Source organism: Etheostoma cragini, chromosome 13 (genome assembly GCF_013103735.1).
Source record: "Etheostoma cragini isolate CJK2018 chromosome 13, CSU_Ecrag_1.0, whole genome shotgun sequence".
Classification (NCBI taxonomy): Eukaryota; Metazoa; Chordata; class Actinopteri; order Perciformes; family Percidae; genus Etheostoma; species Etheostoma cragini.
Genome location: NC_048419.1, coordinates 4,605,880 through 4,620,782, shown reverse-complemented (window position 1 = coordinate 4,620,782; position 14,903 = coordinate 4,605,880). Strand labels below are relative to the sequence as shown.

The 14,903-nt window shown below is 38.8% G+C and overlaps 2 protein-coding genes across 2 annotated transcripts in view; both read left to right on the top strand.

Moving 5' to 3' along the window:
* LOC117955953 (homeodomain-interacting protein kinase 1-like) lies at positions 1 to 5,157 on the top strand. The gene is made up of 13 exons (XM_034890756.1): positions 1 to 195; positions 507 to 727; positions 830 to 1,021; positions 1,249 to 1,430; positions 1,644 to 1,767; positions 1,966 to 2,088; positions 2,197 to 2,265; positions 2,374 to 2,531; positions 2,620 to 2,832; positions 3,294 to 3,362; positions 3,459 to 3,653; positions 4,485 to 4,660; positions 4,903 to 5,157. The coding sequence occupies exons 2-13, from the start codon at positions 545 to 547 to the stop codon at positions 5,037 to 5,039; spliced, it is 1,821 nt and encodes a 606-aa protein (XP_034746647.1). The 5' UTR covers positions 1 to 195; positions 507 to 544; the 3' UTR covers positions 5,040 to 5,157.
* Positions 5,158 to 13,548: 8,391 nt separating this feature from the next.
* The window catches only part of LOC117955783 (claudin-7-B-like), a 3,830-nt gene continuing 2,475 nt past the window's right edge, over positions 13,549 to 14,903 (top strand). Inside the window, exon 1 of the mRNA XM_034890486.1 lies at positions 13,549 to 14,047. Coding sequence (XP_034746377.1) covers positions 13,825 to 14,047 — 223 coding nt within the window. The 5' untranslated portion in view covers positions 13,549 to 13,824. The remainder of the gene's footprint in view (positions 14,048 to 14,903) is intronic.

The window sequence follows — 14,903 nt, the reverse complement described above, 5'->3', positions numbered from 1 at the left end:
GGAATAGAATGATGATCATATGGTCTAACTTAACTTTGCCATTTCAGTCATTTCACCCTTCCGCTTGAAGACAACCCTGATCATTTTATTGCTTGTTAACTTGAAACAACCCTAATTTTCTCAGCTTGTGACAGTTATTTTACACTGAAATTCAATTCCAAATATCACTAATATCAAGCGATCTTTGGACATCTGGTAAGTTGTTTTTGTTTTTTGTTTTTAACAAAAAGCCACTTCATTTTTGATTCCTCTTGGTTCACAACTAAGGTAGTTTGCAGATTTATTTTGATTTATTTTAAAAAGTAACAGACATAATACAGTATATGAGCAGATGCTTTCTTAAAGATTAGTTGAATCTGTCACTTGTTACATTTTTCTGCTTATACATTTCTGTGAAAGTTTACATCTGTATTTTAGATCTGCTGAAAATAAAATACTATAAATAATACACAGCTTTGTTTCTCCATGCTCAAATTCAAATTATCCATGTTCTACTCTGCTCTCAGGTGAAATAATAAATCAACGACAGATTTTGTCTGGCACCATGGACTTTCAGGTCTTTGTAGGAGAAATGATCACCTCCTCTTCTTCCCAGTACGAGGTGCAAGATCTCCTGGGTTCTGGTTCCTTTGGAGCGGTAACCCAGTGCAGGAAGGTAGCTACCAATGAAATGGTGGCTTTAAAAATCTGCAAAAACAAGAAACTCATTGAGGAGGCAAAAGAAGAGGTGCAACACAAATAGTGTTTAACAACATTTTCCTTTAATAATAATTCAAAATCACACTGTATTCACATCAAGTCTCTCTCTAACATCTCGTACATTCCCCAGGCGTCGATCCTCCATATTCTAAAAGAGCTCGGCTCAGACCAATTCAACATTGTCAAATGGCACGACTCCTTTGCCTTTGAGGGGCGTTATTATCTGGAGTTCGAGGAACTGGACATAAGCCTGACAGAATTCTTGCAGATGAGCCCTTCCAAGTCTCTTGAGTTGACCGATGTCCGGCCCATTGTGCAGCAGGTTTTTTTTTTTTTTTAAATTACAGAAATTGTATTGTAAGGTCTAAAACAGAAAAGTGTCATTGTCAAAATCCTAGTTGCAACTTCCATCAAAATGCATCTTTCTTTTTACATTGCAAGTGTAGATCAGGATAATAAAATAGCATGTCCAAAATAACTGAGGACATATTTTTGCAGTCCCCAGACTGCAGTAATTGATTTGTTTTCTACTGTTGTTCATGATTTTAGCTTGCTACCGCTTTGGAGTTTCTGAAGAGCACAGGCTTCGCTCATTCAGATCTGAAGCCTGAAAACATTATGATGGTGGACCATGTACGGCAGCCATTGCGAGTTAAGGTCATTGACTTTGGCTTAGCCCTCAACCATCCAGAAAACTGGACAGGTGCCACTCTTCAGACCCGGTGGTACAGGTACGTAATTGACAACATGTCTGGGACAGCTGTGCCACACAGGATATCAAAGAAAAAAACCTGCACTCTGGCATCTCAACTTTTTAGTCAGGCTCCCATACTGACCATTGTACATTTAAGAAACTGGCTGTTAGGTATAGATAGTGAGTAGGAGTTTACTTAAGTCTTTATAACAACAATAATGTGTCTTGTGTTTCTTCTGCTTGTCAAAAGAGCTCCAGAGATCCTGCTGGGAGCTCCCTTCAATGAGGCCATTGACGTATGGTCTCTGGGCTGCATTGCGGCCGAAATGCTTATGGGCACTGCACTCTTCCCTGGCTGTGACAACTATGATATGGTAATGGTGACTATAGCAGGAGATAAACCCCATTTTACTGTATTTTTCATTTTTTAGGATACAATATTTTAATAAGACAAACATTTTAAGCTAGAGACCCTGAATCACCAAAGATCAGCATGCTTACCTTTGAAATGATTTCTCTTGTGAAACCTAACAAAATGTATCTCAAAGTATAATGCAACATTGTGCCCACAGATGAGACATATCAACCTCATAGTTGGAAAGGCACCGGACCATATTCTGAATGACGGCATGTACACAAGACAGTACTTTCGCCCAAATTACCACATTTTGAAACCCCCTTTTTGGACATTTATGGTAATATCGTTTATTATATATTATTGAGCTGTGTTTATACCTGTCTTTGCCTACGTCTGCAACTGCATTTGCAACAAATGACCTAACTCAACCTTTTCTACTCTTTAGTCTTCACTTGAAAAGAGGCACTATACTTTCACCCCATGCACAATTAAAAGCCTGAGTGATGTCACGAAGGTAGCCTGTCTATCTTGGAAAGCATGGTTTTAGAATTTAAACATGAGGACGTGCAAGAAAACAAGTATTTTATTTTATTTTTTTTGTTTTTTTCTGATCCTTCACAAGGTGCCTGCCAACCTCTCATCACAAGATGCCAGCACTCATGATTGTGACAGGGTGAGCTTTGCTGACCTATTAAAAAAGCTACTGGATGTGGATGCTTTGCAAAGAATCAAACCAAGCCAAATTCTTCAACATCCGTTTATAACCACGAGCCACCTCCAGTAAGTGTGTGCTGCCATGCTGTGGTTTATTGTCTAGTTGCTGACATAGATAAATGTGAGTTTAACTCAATGATACGTTGTCTTCCAGTGTGAAAACATGTGTGTGCGGTGGTGAGAATGTGGCGAAGGAGGAGATCTCCGACAGCACAGCCAGCCCGGCCTGCCACCCTGACGAGAGTCACCCTGCTGGGCGACGCAGCAAGGAGCACCCTTCCCTCCAGAGCGTCGTCATCAGTGGTGAAAACCCTCCTCCAAAGAAAAGGAAAGGGGATAGTAACGAGGACTCAGAGTGTGGCAACAGGTGGGTGTTTGAAACATCCCCCTGCATTGATTATTTTGATATTTTAAAAGGAATAGTTTGACATTCTTGAAAATTAAACTGTTTGCTTTCTTGCTGAGAGTTAGATAAGAAAAATAGAACCTCTCTCAAATGTGCATTAACACTGGCGCTAGAGGCAAGGAAGTCCAGGATGATACAGCACATAACTCCAATTAAATCCAATCATGTTGTTTTGGCATTATGATTTGTGTATGTATTATTTTGTGTATTTGTGAGATTAAGAGGTGCTTGTACTGGACTTTAGAGACAGTCAGGTTGGCTGTGTCGCCCTGCTTCCAGTCTATGCTAAGCTAAGCTAATCCACTCCATCAACATCACATCTAACTCTCAGCAAGAGATCAAATGAGCCTATTTCCCCAAATGTCAAAACCTTTGCTTTAATTTTGAAGAGATTTAAATTTTAAATGTTCTGATCAACATAGACAAACAACAAAGAAAAGGAGGAGTGAAGTCCTGGATGAAGAGAAGGATGCACAAATCAGCCCACAAAGGTAGTAAGTGTGGGCTTAGATGCCATATATAGACACTTATAATTATATATATCACTTATATATGTGAGTTTGACTCAGTGATTGGTTGTTTTCCAGTGAGAAAAAGTGTGTGGAGGTGAAGAGCTTGTGTCAGGATCTAAGCGTCTATGGTGGCAAGGATGTGGCAAAGAAGGACGCGTCCAACAGCGCTGCCACGGAGCACCCTGTCCTCCGGAGCGCCGTCATCAGTGGGGACAACACTCCTTCAAAGAAGAGAAGGTATGGTGATGAGGACTCAGAGTGTGGCAACAGGTGGGACTTAGAAACATCTCCCTGCATAGTTTGACATTCTTCTATTTGCTTTCTTGCTGAGAGTTAGATAAGACAAATGACACCTCCATTCACATGCTTGAACCCTCATGTTATCCTCGGGTCAAATTGACCCGTTTTCCTATATCAATGTTCTTTTTAATTACCTAAAATAACATGATTGATTCCCCACAATGCTCTTTGGCTAATACAAATCACTACTTTCATCAATTTATGGTTATCCATCACCATAAATTCCTTTAATCCTGGGCTAAATAACTCCTAATTTCTGCTTTTCTAACTCAAACATTAGACATCATTTTCTATAAATGAGGTTTATTGACAATAAACTCCAAAAATTACTTTAAAACTAAAGTTAATAAGTTAGTGTTAACTGAAGTTAATAGGTTAGTGTTGGAAAACGTAAAAAAGATGACAAACATAGAAAAAAGTGTTCAAAAAAGGGACAAAAACGTAAGACAAAGTTAAAAACATTGATAAAAAGCATCAGAAGTGTTGATTTTTATTTTTGACGAGAAGACAACACAAGGGTTGACAACGGCGCTGGAGGCAACGAAGTCCAGGATGTTACAGCATGTAAATCCAAAACTTGTTGTTTTGACATTATGGTTTGTGGAAGGATTAAAAATAATAATCCAACATGTTTATTTGTGAGATTAAGAGGTGGTAATAGGTAGATTTGTGGTTTTCAGAGACAGCCCGGTTAGGTGTTTCGCCCTGCTTCCCGTCTATGCTAAACTAAGCCTATTTCCCAAAATGTCAAACCATTGCTTTAAGATTGAAAAGATTTAAACTATTTTTTGATCGACATAGAAGCCCAGCAAAGAAAAGGAGGAGTGAAAGCCTGGATGCAGCAGTGAAAGATGCACAAATCAGCCCAAAGACTTCACGTCTGCCTAAAAGGAAGAGGGATAAAAAGGATATGTCCATGACGTCAGACATCAGCTCCCGACCAAAAAGGACGGTAAAACCGGAAAAAGAGCTGAAAGGTAAGCTCAACTAAAGTATGAGGCACCCTTGGGATCAATTAAGGTCTTTTGTTCTGTAAAATAACATTTTGATGACGTAAAATGGAAAAATAAAATGGACCGGTTTCCAGAATTGCTCATTAAGATTTGACATGGGAGATATTTGATGGGAATAATTTAACAATTTAGATGCAGGGTCAAATTGTCTTGTTATGGTGAACATCATGTTATGGTATCATGCCCTTACCTTTTTTTCCCTTTAGAAGTACTAAGCCACCCAACAAGGCCCGGTCCAGCTCTACCCAGAAGAGTGGGGGCGATAAAGAGGCTTCCAGTTCAGAAAAAGAAAAACCCTTTACCGCACAAGAGGAAGAGGGGAAGTCTGGATGGAGGAGAGTGAACCTGTCGATAAATTCACTTAATATCATGTGTTTTATTTCATCTCATTATAAAGCACTTTGGTCAACGTCTGTCGTTTAAATGTGCTCTATAAATTAACTTGATGTAGAACAATGACTACTCCTACCTCCAGTCAAATTCTGATAAAATGTATATGACAAAAGGATCATACCTTTTACTTGGTCTTGTTCTCTTATTCATTTTTCTTAAAAAAAAAAAAGGTTTCAAAACTGCTTGATTTAATTAAGAAGTGAAGGTCTGTTTTTAATGATATTGGCTCAGTTCAGCCGTCGGGGTAGCGGTGTCAGCGTGAATGTGGTCCAGCTGCAGGTGGAGATTAAGACGCTGGTTCACAAGTATGCTGACGCATCCGTGATTTTTCGGGCTTATTGTTTATCTTCCATGCTGCATGCAAATAACATGTCCCTAAATACCTCAATGATGCTGGGTTTTAGAGAGGAGTCCCAGACAAACTGGAGGAAGCAGAGCTAAGAGGAAAAGAGGAACTGAAGTGAAAAATCTGCCGCTGCCTCTGTTTAAATAAAATCTTTTCTCTGCCTATAGTACATTCATGCGGCTTTCATGTGCACATAAATAGATTCCTCAGCTCCATTAGCTCCAGCTCAGCCTCATCCGAGTCACCAGCCACTGTCACCACCAGCGTCTCAGGGCAGATGCCCCTCCATTGCAAATCTCCCTGTAGAGGATAACCACAAAAGATTTTCTGCAATTATTCCATAATAAACATTTATCTTCCCTTCATTCACTTTTCTCTCTTGATTGGCAGCACTTTTGTTTTTACTGAGTCACACCCTAGAAAAAGAAAACCACTAATACAAAATCAGTAATGGGAGAATACATAGAAACAACTGATCTAACTTTGGCTGAACATTTTATGTTTATAGTAACCAACGCTCATAGCAAGAAACTGATTGAGAAATTGTTTTCAGAGCCCTTAAAAAAAATACAAAAATAAATAGCCCCTTTCCCACTGGACCAATCGGCTCCAGCTCCATTCACCAGTGATGGAAAGGTGACACCAGGAGGGATCCGCTCATTTTCAACCCTTTTCAATCGTGATTCTATGACACGCTGGGGGGGGGGTCAATCAACCAATGTGTCCCTGAGTAAGACACTTAACCCCTACTTGCTGCAGAGTCGTAAAACCGCTGACATATATCGCAAATGTAAGTCGCATTGGATAAAAGTGTCAGCTACATGACATGTCATGCCATAATGCATTGGGATGTTCCAACAACAATGTGCCAAATCTAAGCAACAGGAGATATTTGAAAAGTTGTTTTAAAGAGGCGCGGTTCCCAACAGCGGAGAGGTCCGATCAGATATAGCCTACATATCACAGAAAATAAAGTAAGAAAACAAAGTAAGAAAAAGAAAAAAAATAAGAAGTCACTTTTAACAGTCATAGTCTTATTTTAGTTGTTATACTTTCTTTACCATCTATGCTTTCTTTAATAATACAGCGTACGCCTCAGGGAAGAACTCCCATCCCCTCTGCATTGTGATATTTACCTAAAGTCTAATCCAAGAAAATCTTTTAACGTATCATAGTAAATAAAGAGATGTTTTGGTAGATAACGTGCAGCAATAACTCGTAAAAGGAGCTCAACTGGGTTAGCTCTTCTTCATGACATGAGTTAAAAAAATAATCCACATGTAGTCCGTGTGGACCTTTTGTTTTTTTTACTCAGGTTGATCAAGGGAGCAGATGTGCTTATCCTAAGACAGAGAGTACCCTCTAAATCCTGACTGTACACAACAAAGTGAGTGTGTTCCAGCAGGGGACACGTTGAAGAATGTCAAAAATGCACATTGGCGTTAGTTATTTAGTTTTAACAAAGCTGGGCTAGCAGTTTTCCTCTGCTTCCAGTCTTCAAGCCAAATTAGACTCAACACGTCCCTATCTCGGTACAGGGAGCAATCATTTGTGATGATGATCATTATATAGTGTCATGCTTAATTAATATGGACAGATGGGCTTCTTAGTCATGCTGCCTACTGCCATACAGCTATCAGCTCAAGAGGGGGGTCCCTTCTTGTGGGGTTTCTCCCATTTTTTCCCTATTAACATGCGCTTAACCACGGCAATGACAGAAACCCCCTGATTTATTCTTTCCCACCCTTTTTACTGGCGTATTTATGTGCAGTGAGTGTAGTGTACTGTCTACCAGTACAGGTTTATTTTATAGTGCTTCAAGTGTTTTGCTGCGACATCAAGAACTGCATTCATAAGCTTGTTTGACTCTCGGTAAACAAAAGTGAAACCCTGTAAAACCAATCTAGCTTGTTATAGAGACACAGACTCGCTGATAGAGAGCTACAGTAAGTAGGAGCTCACCAGAAATCCAGCAGCCACATTGAGTTCTGCGCCCTCACATGTATTAGTCTTATTGATTAAAACTGATTGCACTGACCACAGTCTTGGGAATTGTGTCATCCTCTTAAAAAAAGTGGACTGAAATACGGCCCACGTCATTTCACAACTGTCTTTCCGTATTACACCCATCTTTACATCTCCCTCCTCGCTGTCATCCACAACATTAAAGCTTTATTGTAGTAATAAAAATCCCGGTAGGTCATCTGTCAGGTAATTTCATGCACAGCAAGGTAACAGTGACAACTCAAATTACATATTTTAAAACACACGCACATGGCATAATATATGGAAACATCTGGTCTGAGATTAACAGCCTAACATCTGTCTGATCTACTGAAGAGTCTTCTGTCCTTTCAAAGAACCAGGATTATTTCATCAAAACACCAGATGGATGAATAGTTGCAATTACTTCTAGTTCAAAACCCAGCAGTCAATTAGATATTACAATCTCTCCGTGATGACCGTGGTAAATGGATAATGGCTCATGCCCCACAGACTGGGATAATTAAACTACAAGTCATACTCTAGAACAAGTTGAAGTTGAGCAGCATCTGATGTGGCCGATCATTGTGCGCTCTGGGCCGTCGCTGACTCTCACAACGAGTTCCCCTTTTGAGACGTGACCTCAGTCAGGGTCAGACAGCCCTCGTTCCTCCTCTGATCCTCCCTGTGCTTTACTGGGACATCTCAAATCTCATGGAAGCATGACTCGTGCATTCATGTAAGCTTATTCTCAGTAAACCCACACAGAGAAGAGCAGTCTGCACACAGACTGAATGGAGCTTTATATTTCTTAATGCGGCAAATAAGGATTAAGGCATTAAACCAAATATAGTTCTCACGATAGCTGGAGGAACCAATTACCCTCAGCATGCGCATGTTTCCGTTATAGGCATCTACATGCTAAATTTGAACAAACGTGGGAATATCACAACCTTGGAGGTTTTATGTGCATGAGTTGCATTTAATTATGTTTCTCCGAGCACTGAATGTCTTCTCCCAACACACAATCAACGGCTCTTTCATTGATATTATTGATGTGACTAACACCGCATCAGATGGTTGGTAAACAATCATAAAGCGATTACCAAAGTCACCAAAAGTGCATGTGTAAGTGAAGGTAACAAATATGAAAATGATGTCTCGGTATCAATAATTGCTATGAAAAATTGCTCTCAAAGCAAGCCAGCTGATAATGATAAGATAATGATAAGACAATGAACAACGGTCATTTGGTATTTTATCATGCATTTTTTGGGGCTCAGAGAAACCACAGAAGCATATGCAAAATATCTTGTATAAGTCATTATTTGATTGGTTAAAAATACAGATGCAGAAATTGAGAAGGAATCTAAAAAATAGACACAGTAAAACATTTCACAGAGATGCCACGTTGTGTAAAGAAAAGACAATGGCTGTCAAGTTCTAAATGACACTGTGTTCCTGCCAATGACTTGCATGTATATACTACTCATATAAATATAATAACATATAACAGCATTTTTAAAAACAACAGTTACAAAGTGCTTTCCATGGTTGAAACAGGAAGAAAAACATTCCAGGACTGCGGTGAGGTAAAATCAGACAACACAAGATAAAATGGAAATAATATACTCCAAAATATGAAATATAAAAACTAAATAAAAGGCAATAACATTAGAAAGATCAGAAATAAAATGATGTGCTTACAGTAACAAAATGCTCTTTTTTTTTTAAACTAAATTTTAAGAAGTGATCATTTCAAGCACTTTATAGCTGAAGCTTTAATTCAAGTCAGGAATACTGTTAAATTCATGTATATGTGGATTCAATTCAAATATTTATAACTGTCTGGTCATTATTGATTATGTCTCATAGTTTATAGTTCATATTGACAGCACACAGACAACTGTTTTGTCTTCCACTGTCTCTCATGTGTGAATACTGCTGATCAGAGGAAAAGCATTTGTTTGCTCGTCGTGCAATATTCAAAATTCAATCACATTTGCAAATGATTAAACATTGGTAAAACAGGGATAATAATGCTTCAAAATAGCACAGAAAAGTACCATTGAAATAAAGAAACAACTTCTATTGTTTTCTCCAATGCAGTCTCAGGATGTCCAGTTAAATTTGTAATTATTTCAGGTGTCGGCAACATGCACTGTTGATACAGGAGTATATTTTTTAAAAACTTGAGTTCAGAGTTACATAGATCATTTTAAAAATCTACTTAAAATTGTCCTCACACATGGCTGACGATTTTTTTTCAACATAATGCGTAACCATCATATTTAATTAAAGCGTCTACTAGCTAAAATGGCTGTATGTTTTTTTTCTTTTTGTTGCTTTGAGCAATATTCCCAGTAACCACCAGATGGCAGCACAGCATTTCAGATTTATGTTATAGTCACTAGTATTGTTTTTTTCCCCTCATGTAACCTTTTGTCCTTTCTTCCAGGATTCACTGTTGCTACAAATTGGGACACATGTCCAATTAAAGCTATATTTGAAATATTTTTTCATGTTGTAATTAAAGCCAAATTTTTACTATTTCTCAGGCTACTGGAAAAAGGAATCCTCCTGTTAAGCCAGGTTCATTCCAACTCAGAGTGAGATAGCACATATCCAGTGTGTCACTCGGGTAATATCGATTACAATGAGTCATTACGGTGACATCAACCCCAAAGTGTCAAATGGCGAGGTAAAGTCTTAATTGGAAAATATTTGATCAAAGAAAGAATTATGACTCCAATAGGTAATAACTTCAGTGACAGTCAGAGGAGCCTCTCTCTTATTAGTTCCCTGGGGAAATCGTTTTAATAATAGTGTGAATCATTCCATGAAATTAGTATACATTAGTGGATCATGTTTCCAGAGATACATGATCCAACCTAAAATAACATTTACTGTAGTAGTTAATATCATTAAAGGCATCCAAATCAAATCAGTTAATTGTGTCATTGACTTAGTATTCTCAAGAGAAGAAATTGCTGAATAGGTCTGAGACGGCTGACCCAGAATGGACACACCCCGTGAAGCCGAATCAACATCAACACAACAACATCATGTAAATGTTCTATTCAATTTCTGTTTTGAATTTTTTGCTTCAGATGAGTCATCTGACTGGTCAACAAACTTGTGACAAGTCCCAAACATTTATGTCTTACTTCCTGTGTCTCATGTGATGACTCAGAGAGCGGCAGTGGGTATCAATCGGAGAAGTTTCATTGTATTGTGTCATAGTAGCCTACCTTCGAAACCATGACAACCACGGTAAGCAGTATTGTTACAGTTTGTAGACGTCATGCGATGTAGTGAAAAAGTGTGTGAGAAATCGCGTGCCTGCTCTTGTTAGGCTTGCTTCATCATGTTGATCATTTATTTTGGAGGCACATTTGATGCTTTCTAAAAACTGCGCTGATACCACCAGGTGCTACCTGAAACCTGTTTGATTGGTTATGACACAGTAACACAGAATTCATGTCAAAAAAGAAACTGATTCTTACAGGCACCATTCCATTAAATGTACAGTACCTAATTTAAAATACTAAGGCTATAGTGGCTCCTTCAACATTATACACATGTAGCCTATATATTTGCAACAAAGATTGAATGTAAACAAAAAGAATGCCATAATTGCAACAAAAAAAACAAAGAAGACCTGACGTGGTGTACTAGATTTTATGTCGTTCCGGCTTAAAACTGAGGAAGTCCCAGGATTTCCTCTCATGTTGTCATAATAAGCTGGTGAGAGCCAACTGTCATCTGAATACAATTATCCCTCAGGGCAAAGTGCACGTGAAAATAAAACTCCCAGCCTCTTGGATCTCCAGTTTTTGCCAGTGTGCCACGAAAGGTGTTTACAGAAATGTTTTGTTGTAGCGATAGAGGTGGTGGTGGTGGTGCCCACACAGCACATCACCCCAACCCTCATCCACCTTCACTGGCTCCCAGTTAAGTCCTGAATCCCATAGAACATCGTCCTTCTCACCTATATAGCTCCATGCCCCGGCCCACCAGTACCTCTCCGACCTCCATCCATACACCCCACCCTGGCCTGCTCTCCATTCCCCACACCAGACTCTGTACTGTTGGAGACGGAGCCTTTAGTGCTGCAGCCCCGTCCCTCTGCAACACGTTCCCTGCAGATATCCAAAATGCTACCTCCATGGACATTTAAAAAATAAAAAATAAAAATAAAAAACTCCTGAAACACCACCTGTTCACCACAGCCTACCACCTCTAATTCTGTGTCCTTGGGTTTCTTGAAAGGCGCTTTATAAATAAAAGTTATTATCAATATTAATCATATAACTGCACATGCAATTAGTAATAAGTAAAGACAGAATACAAACTAATGGAACAAAGTGGTTACAAAAACTGACTCACCAATACATTTACAGGAGAGACAAAAACAAAGTTCTGTTTTTTTTTTTTAATAGCCCAGAAAAGTGTCTAGAGGGGAAGTTGCACGTATTGAACACAGTCAGAAATAGGAGCTTAACCAGGTACAAACAAAGCACTGAAAAGAGCTTGTTTCAGTCATGTGTCAGGGATCATCTTAACCAGACTCAGGCAACCCTGACTCATGCTCTAATTTCATAGTAATGGTGTTAACTAGGGATAGTTTCAAGAGCTACAGCACATCTGATGTCCTGATTAATATTTGGATGCACTGTATGTTATTATAACAACAGGATCCATCAATGAGTAGTACCACTACCTATAACGGTTAATCAGACGGTCTTGGTACCCGCGAGCCACACCTGCTGTCAATTTTTGATTTTCCTGGTTCCTGGTATCTGCTGAATGTAAAAAATCCAACAAAATCATATGTATGAAAGAATGGGATAATATCTTATGAAATCATTACTTTTGTTAGGAGTGGTTACTCCAGCTCATGGAACACAACTGCATGTTTAGATGTTGATTGTTCAATTTGTCTCTAATGAAAAAACTATTAAATTAAATATGGTTGAGGTTAAAGTACAACAAATGGTTTACTGAAAGAAAATGTTGCAATCCATATTGCCGTGAAAATGTGTAGTAAAATGGCCTGTGAACAAATTACAGTACACAGCCTAATGTATTATTCAACTTCAAATAACACTATAACTATATTGTATGGAACTTAATTTTCCATTCAACTTCCACTTATGTTAATGCTATTTCCTTTTTTTAGTAAGGCACTTATGTGAAGCCTATGTTGTTAAGCCAGCAGGGTGCTATACAGTGCTTATGTTTAGGAACCCATGTTCAATTTGACTAAACAGAGGAATAAAAAGAAAAAAGATGTTGTCAAAATTGATCTTAATGCCCTGTTTAAAATAATTATGAAAAATCCAACCTTTAAGGAGACCAATTATCTATGAGAATGAATAATGGATCGTAAATGAATAAAGGATGTTCCTTAATATACAGGGGGCATAAGTATACACACCTCTATGTTAAATTCCCATTGAGGCAGGCGGATTTTTATTTTTAAAAGCTCGTTATTTCATGGATCCAGGATACTATGCATCCTGGTAAAGTTCCCTTGGCCTTTGGAATTAAAATAACCCCCCATCATCACATTCCCTTCAACATACATAGAGATTGGCAATGTGGCGGGGGTTTTAATTCCAAAGGCCAAGGGAACTTTATCAGGCTGTATAGTGTCCTGGATCCATGAAATAACTGGCCTTTAAAAGTAGAAATCTGCCTGATGGATTATAAATGTAAAATATTATAATGGTATTGCAAAATGTCTTGCAGTTTTGAATCTTGCCGTGTTTTCTGCTTACCAAGCCTGATAAGATTTACAGCATAATGACTAATGCTGACGTTGTCCACTTTTATTTGGTGATATGATATAACATTTTAAAATGTGAATTGGGTTTATTATAAATTCAATATTTACAATATTTACTTCACATGTTTTTTTTTTCCTGTATCATCATTTATTAAAAATAACACAAACCTAATCCCCATCAACCAAATGAATGGTGTCTGTCTGTGAGTTTAGGGCCTAGTTATGGAAACACCTACATCATGAAACTTCCAGCTGCATGCTACTACGGCTGATGAGTCGAAACTACGTGCGCGTCCCCGCCCACCTTTAACAGAAACCGCCTAAAAAAGCTCGCTCCCGCTATTTCCACCCCCATTTAAGGTGCGGAAGAAGAACAGGTGCGTGAAGAATCTCCGAGAAGCTTTAGCTATAAATTGAACTATCACCGTTGCTTGCTAGCTTATTTTCAGAAAGTTAAGGAATACCTCAATAGATAACAGAGGAACTAACTTTATCAGCAACACAGCGAACTTTGCCAAACCGCTTCAGAGTGTGAGGAGTGGGGGATTTGTACCTTCACGGCAGGTGGACGTCGTCTTTGTTGCTTCGCAAGTCAAGTCGAAGGAGAAGCGGAAAATGGCCAACTCGGGTTTGCAGATTTTGGGATTCGCCCTGTCTCTTCTCGGCGTAATTGGACTGATAGTTGGCACAATGTTGCCCCAGTGGAAGATGTCCGCTTATGTTGGGGACAACATCATCACGGCGATATCCATGTACGAAGGACTGTGGATGTCCTGCGCGTTCCAGAGCACAGGCCAAATGCAGTGCAAGGTCTACGACTCAATCCTGCAGCTCAACAGTAAGTAACCCACTTATTGGCTTCAAAGTAGGCCTGTGCGTCGCCGAAAGTGTCAAAAGTTTAAGAGGCTTTCTGTCATGTCTTAATAATACATTTAAAATGTCTTTCCCGTTTTTGACACTTTTAAATGCAGCTCAAAATAGGCTACTTTACAGTGTGACGTTAAAACAAAAGATGGAAATGACCTGTGGGCCTGTTGAAAAGCGGTTTAATGTTGTCTGACTTAATTGGCCTGACTTGTAATTTATCTTTCGAAGCTAACATTGTCGAATGAACTGGTTTCAAAGTAACACAGTTCACAGTAACTAGCTACTTATCGAAGGACTTCATGCCTGGTTGCCTACACTGAAAACCTGTACGTTAGTTAACGTGTGACAGGAAATGATGTAACACATTAACACGCACCTGTTGGGAGTACAGAAGCTATTCACTTTTTGTCTAGTTACTTCCGAGCTGTCTTTTACAACTCTTAACGGTTACCAGATTCCTTTGGAACCGATTCTGTAACTTATTAACTCATTTTACCCACTCAGAATGCTGTTATTTAGTTTGAACCACAGTACGAGGCCTTAAGTGCCATAAGAGATTTATTTTTTATCGTAGGGTAAAATTTAACCTGTTTTCAAAAGATTTCTATAATACAAATCTTGGGGTTTCTTCGAAACAAAATGTCCAAAAGAAATAACATGGGGGTTCCTTGCAAAGCTCTGTACAAATAAAACAAATCATCAGTTCACTACTTTAAATTAAATTAGGTGTTTTATTCAATAGAATTAGTTTTTTTAGTTCTTTTATAAAAACGTAAAATAGCCTAAAATGTGGGGAAAACGCAGTGACATAACGTGGGGGGGGGGGG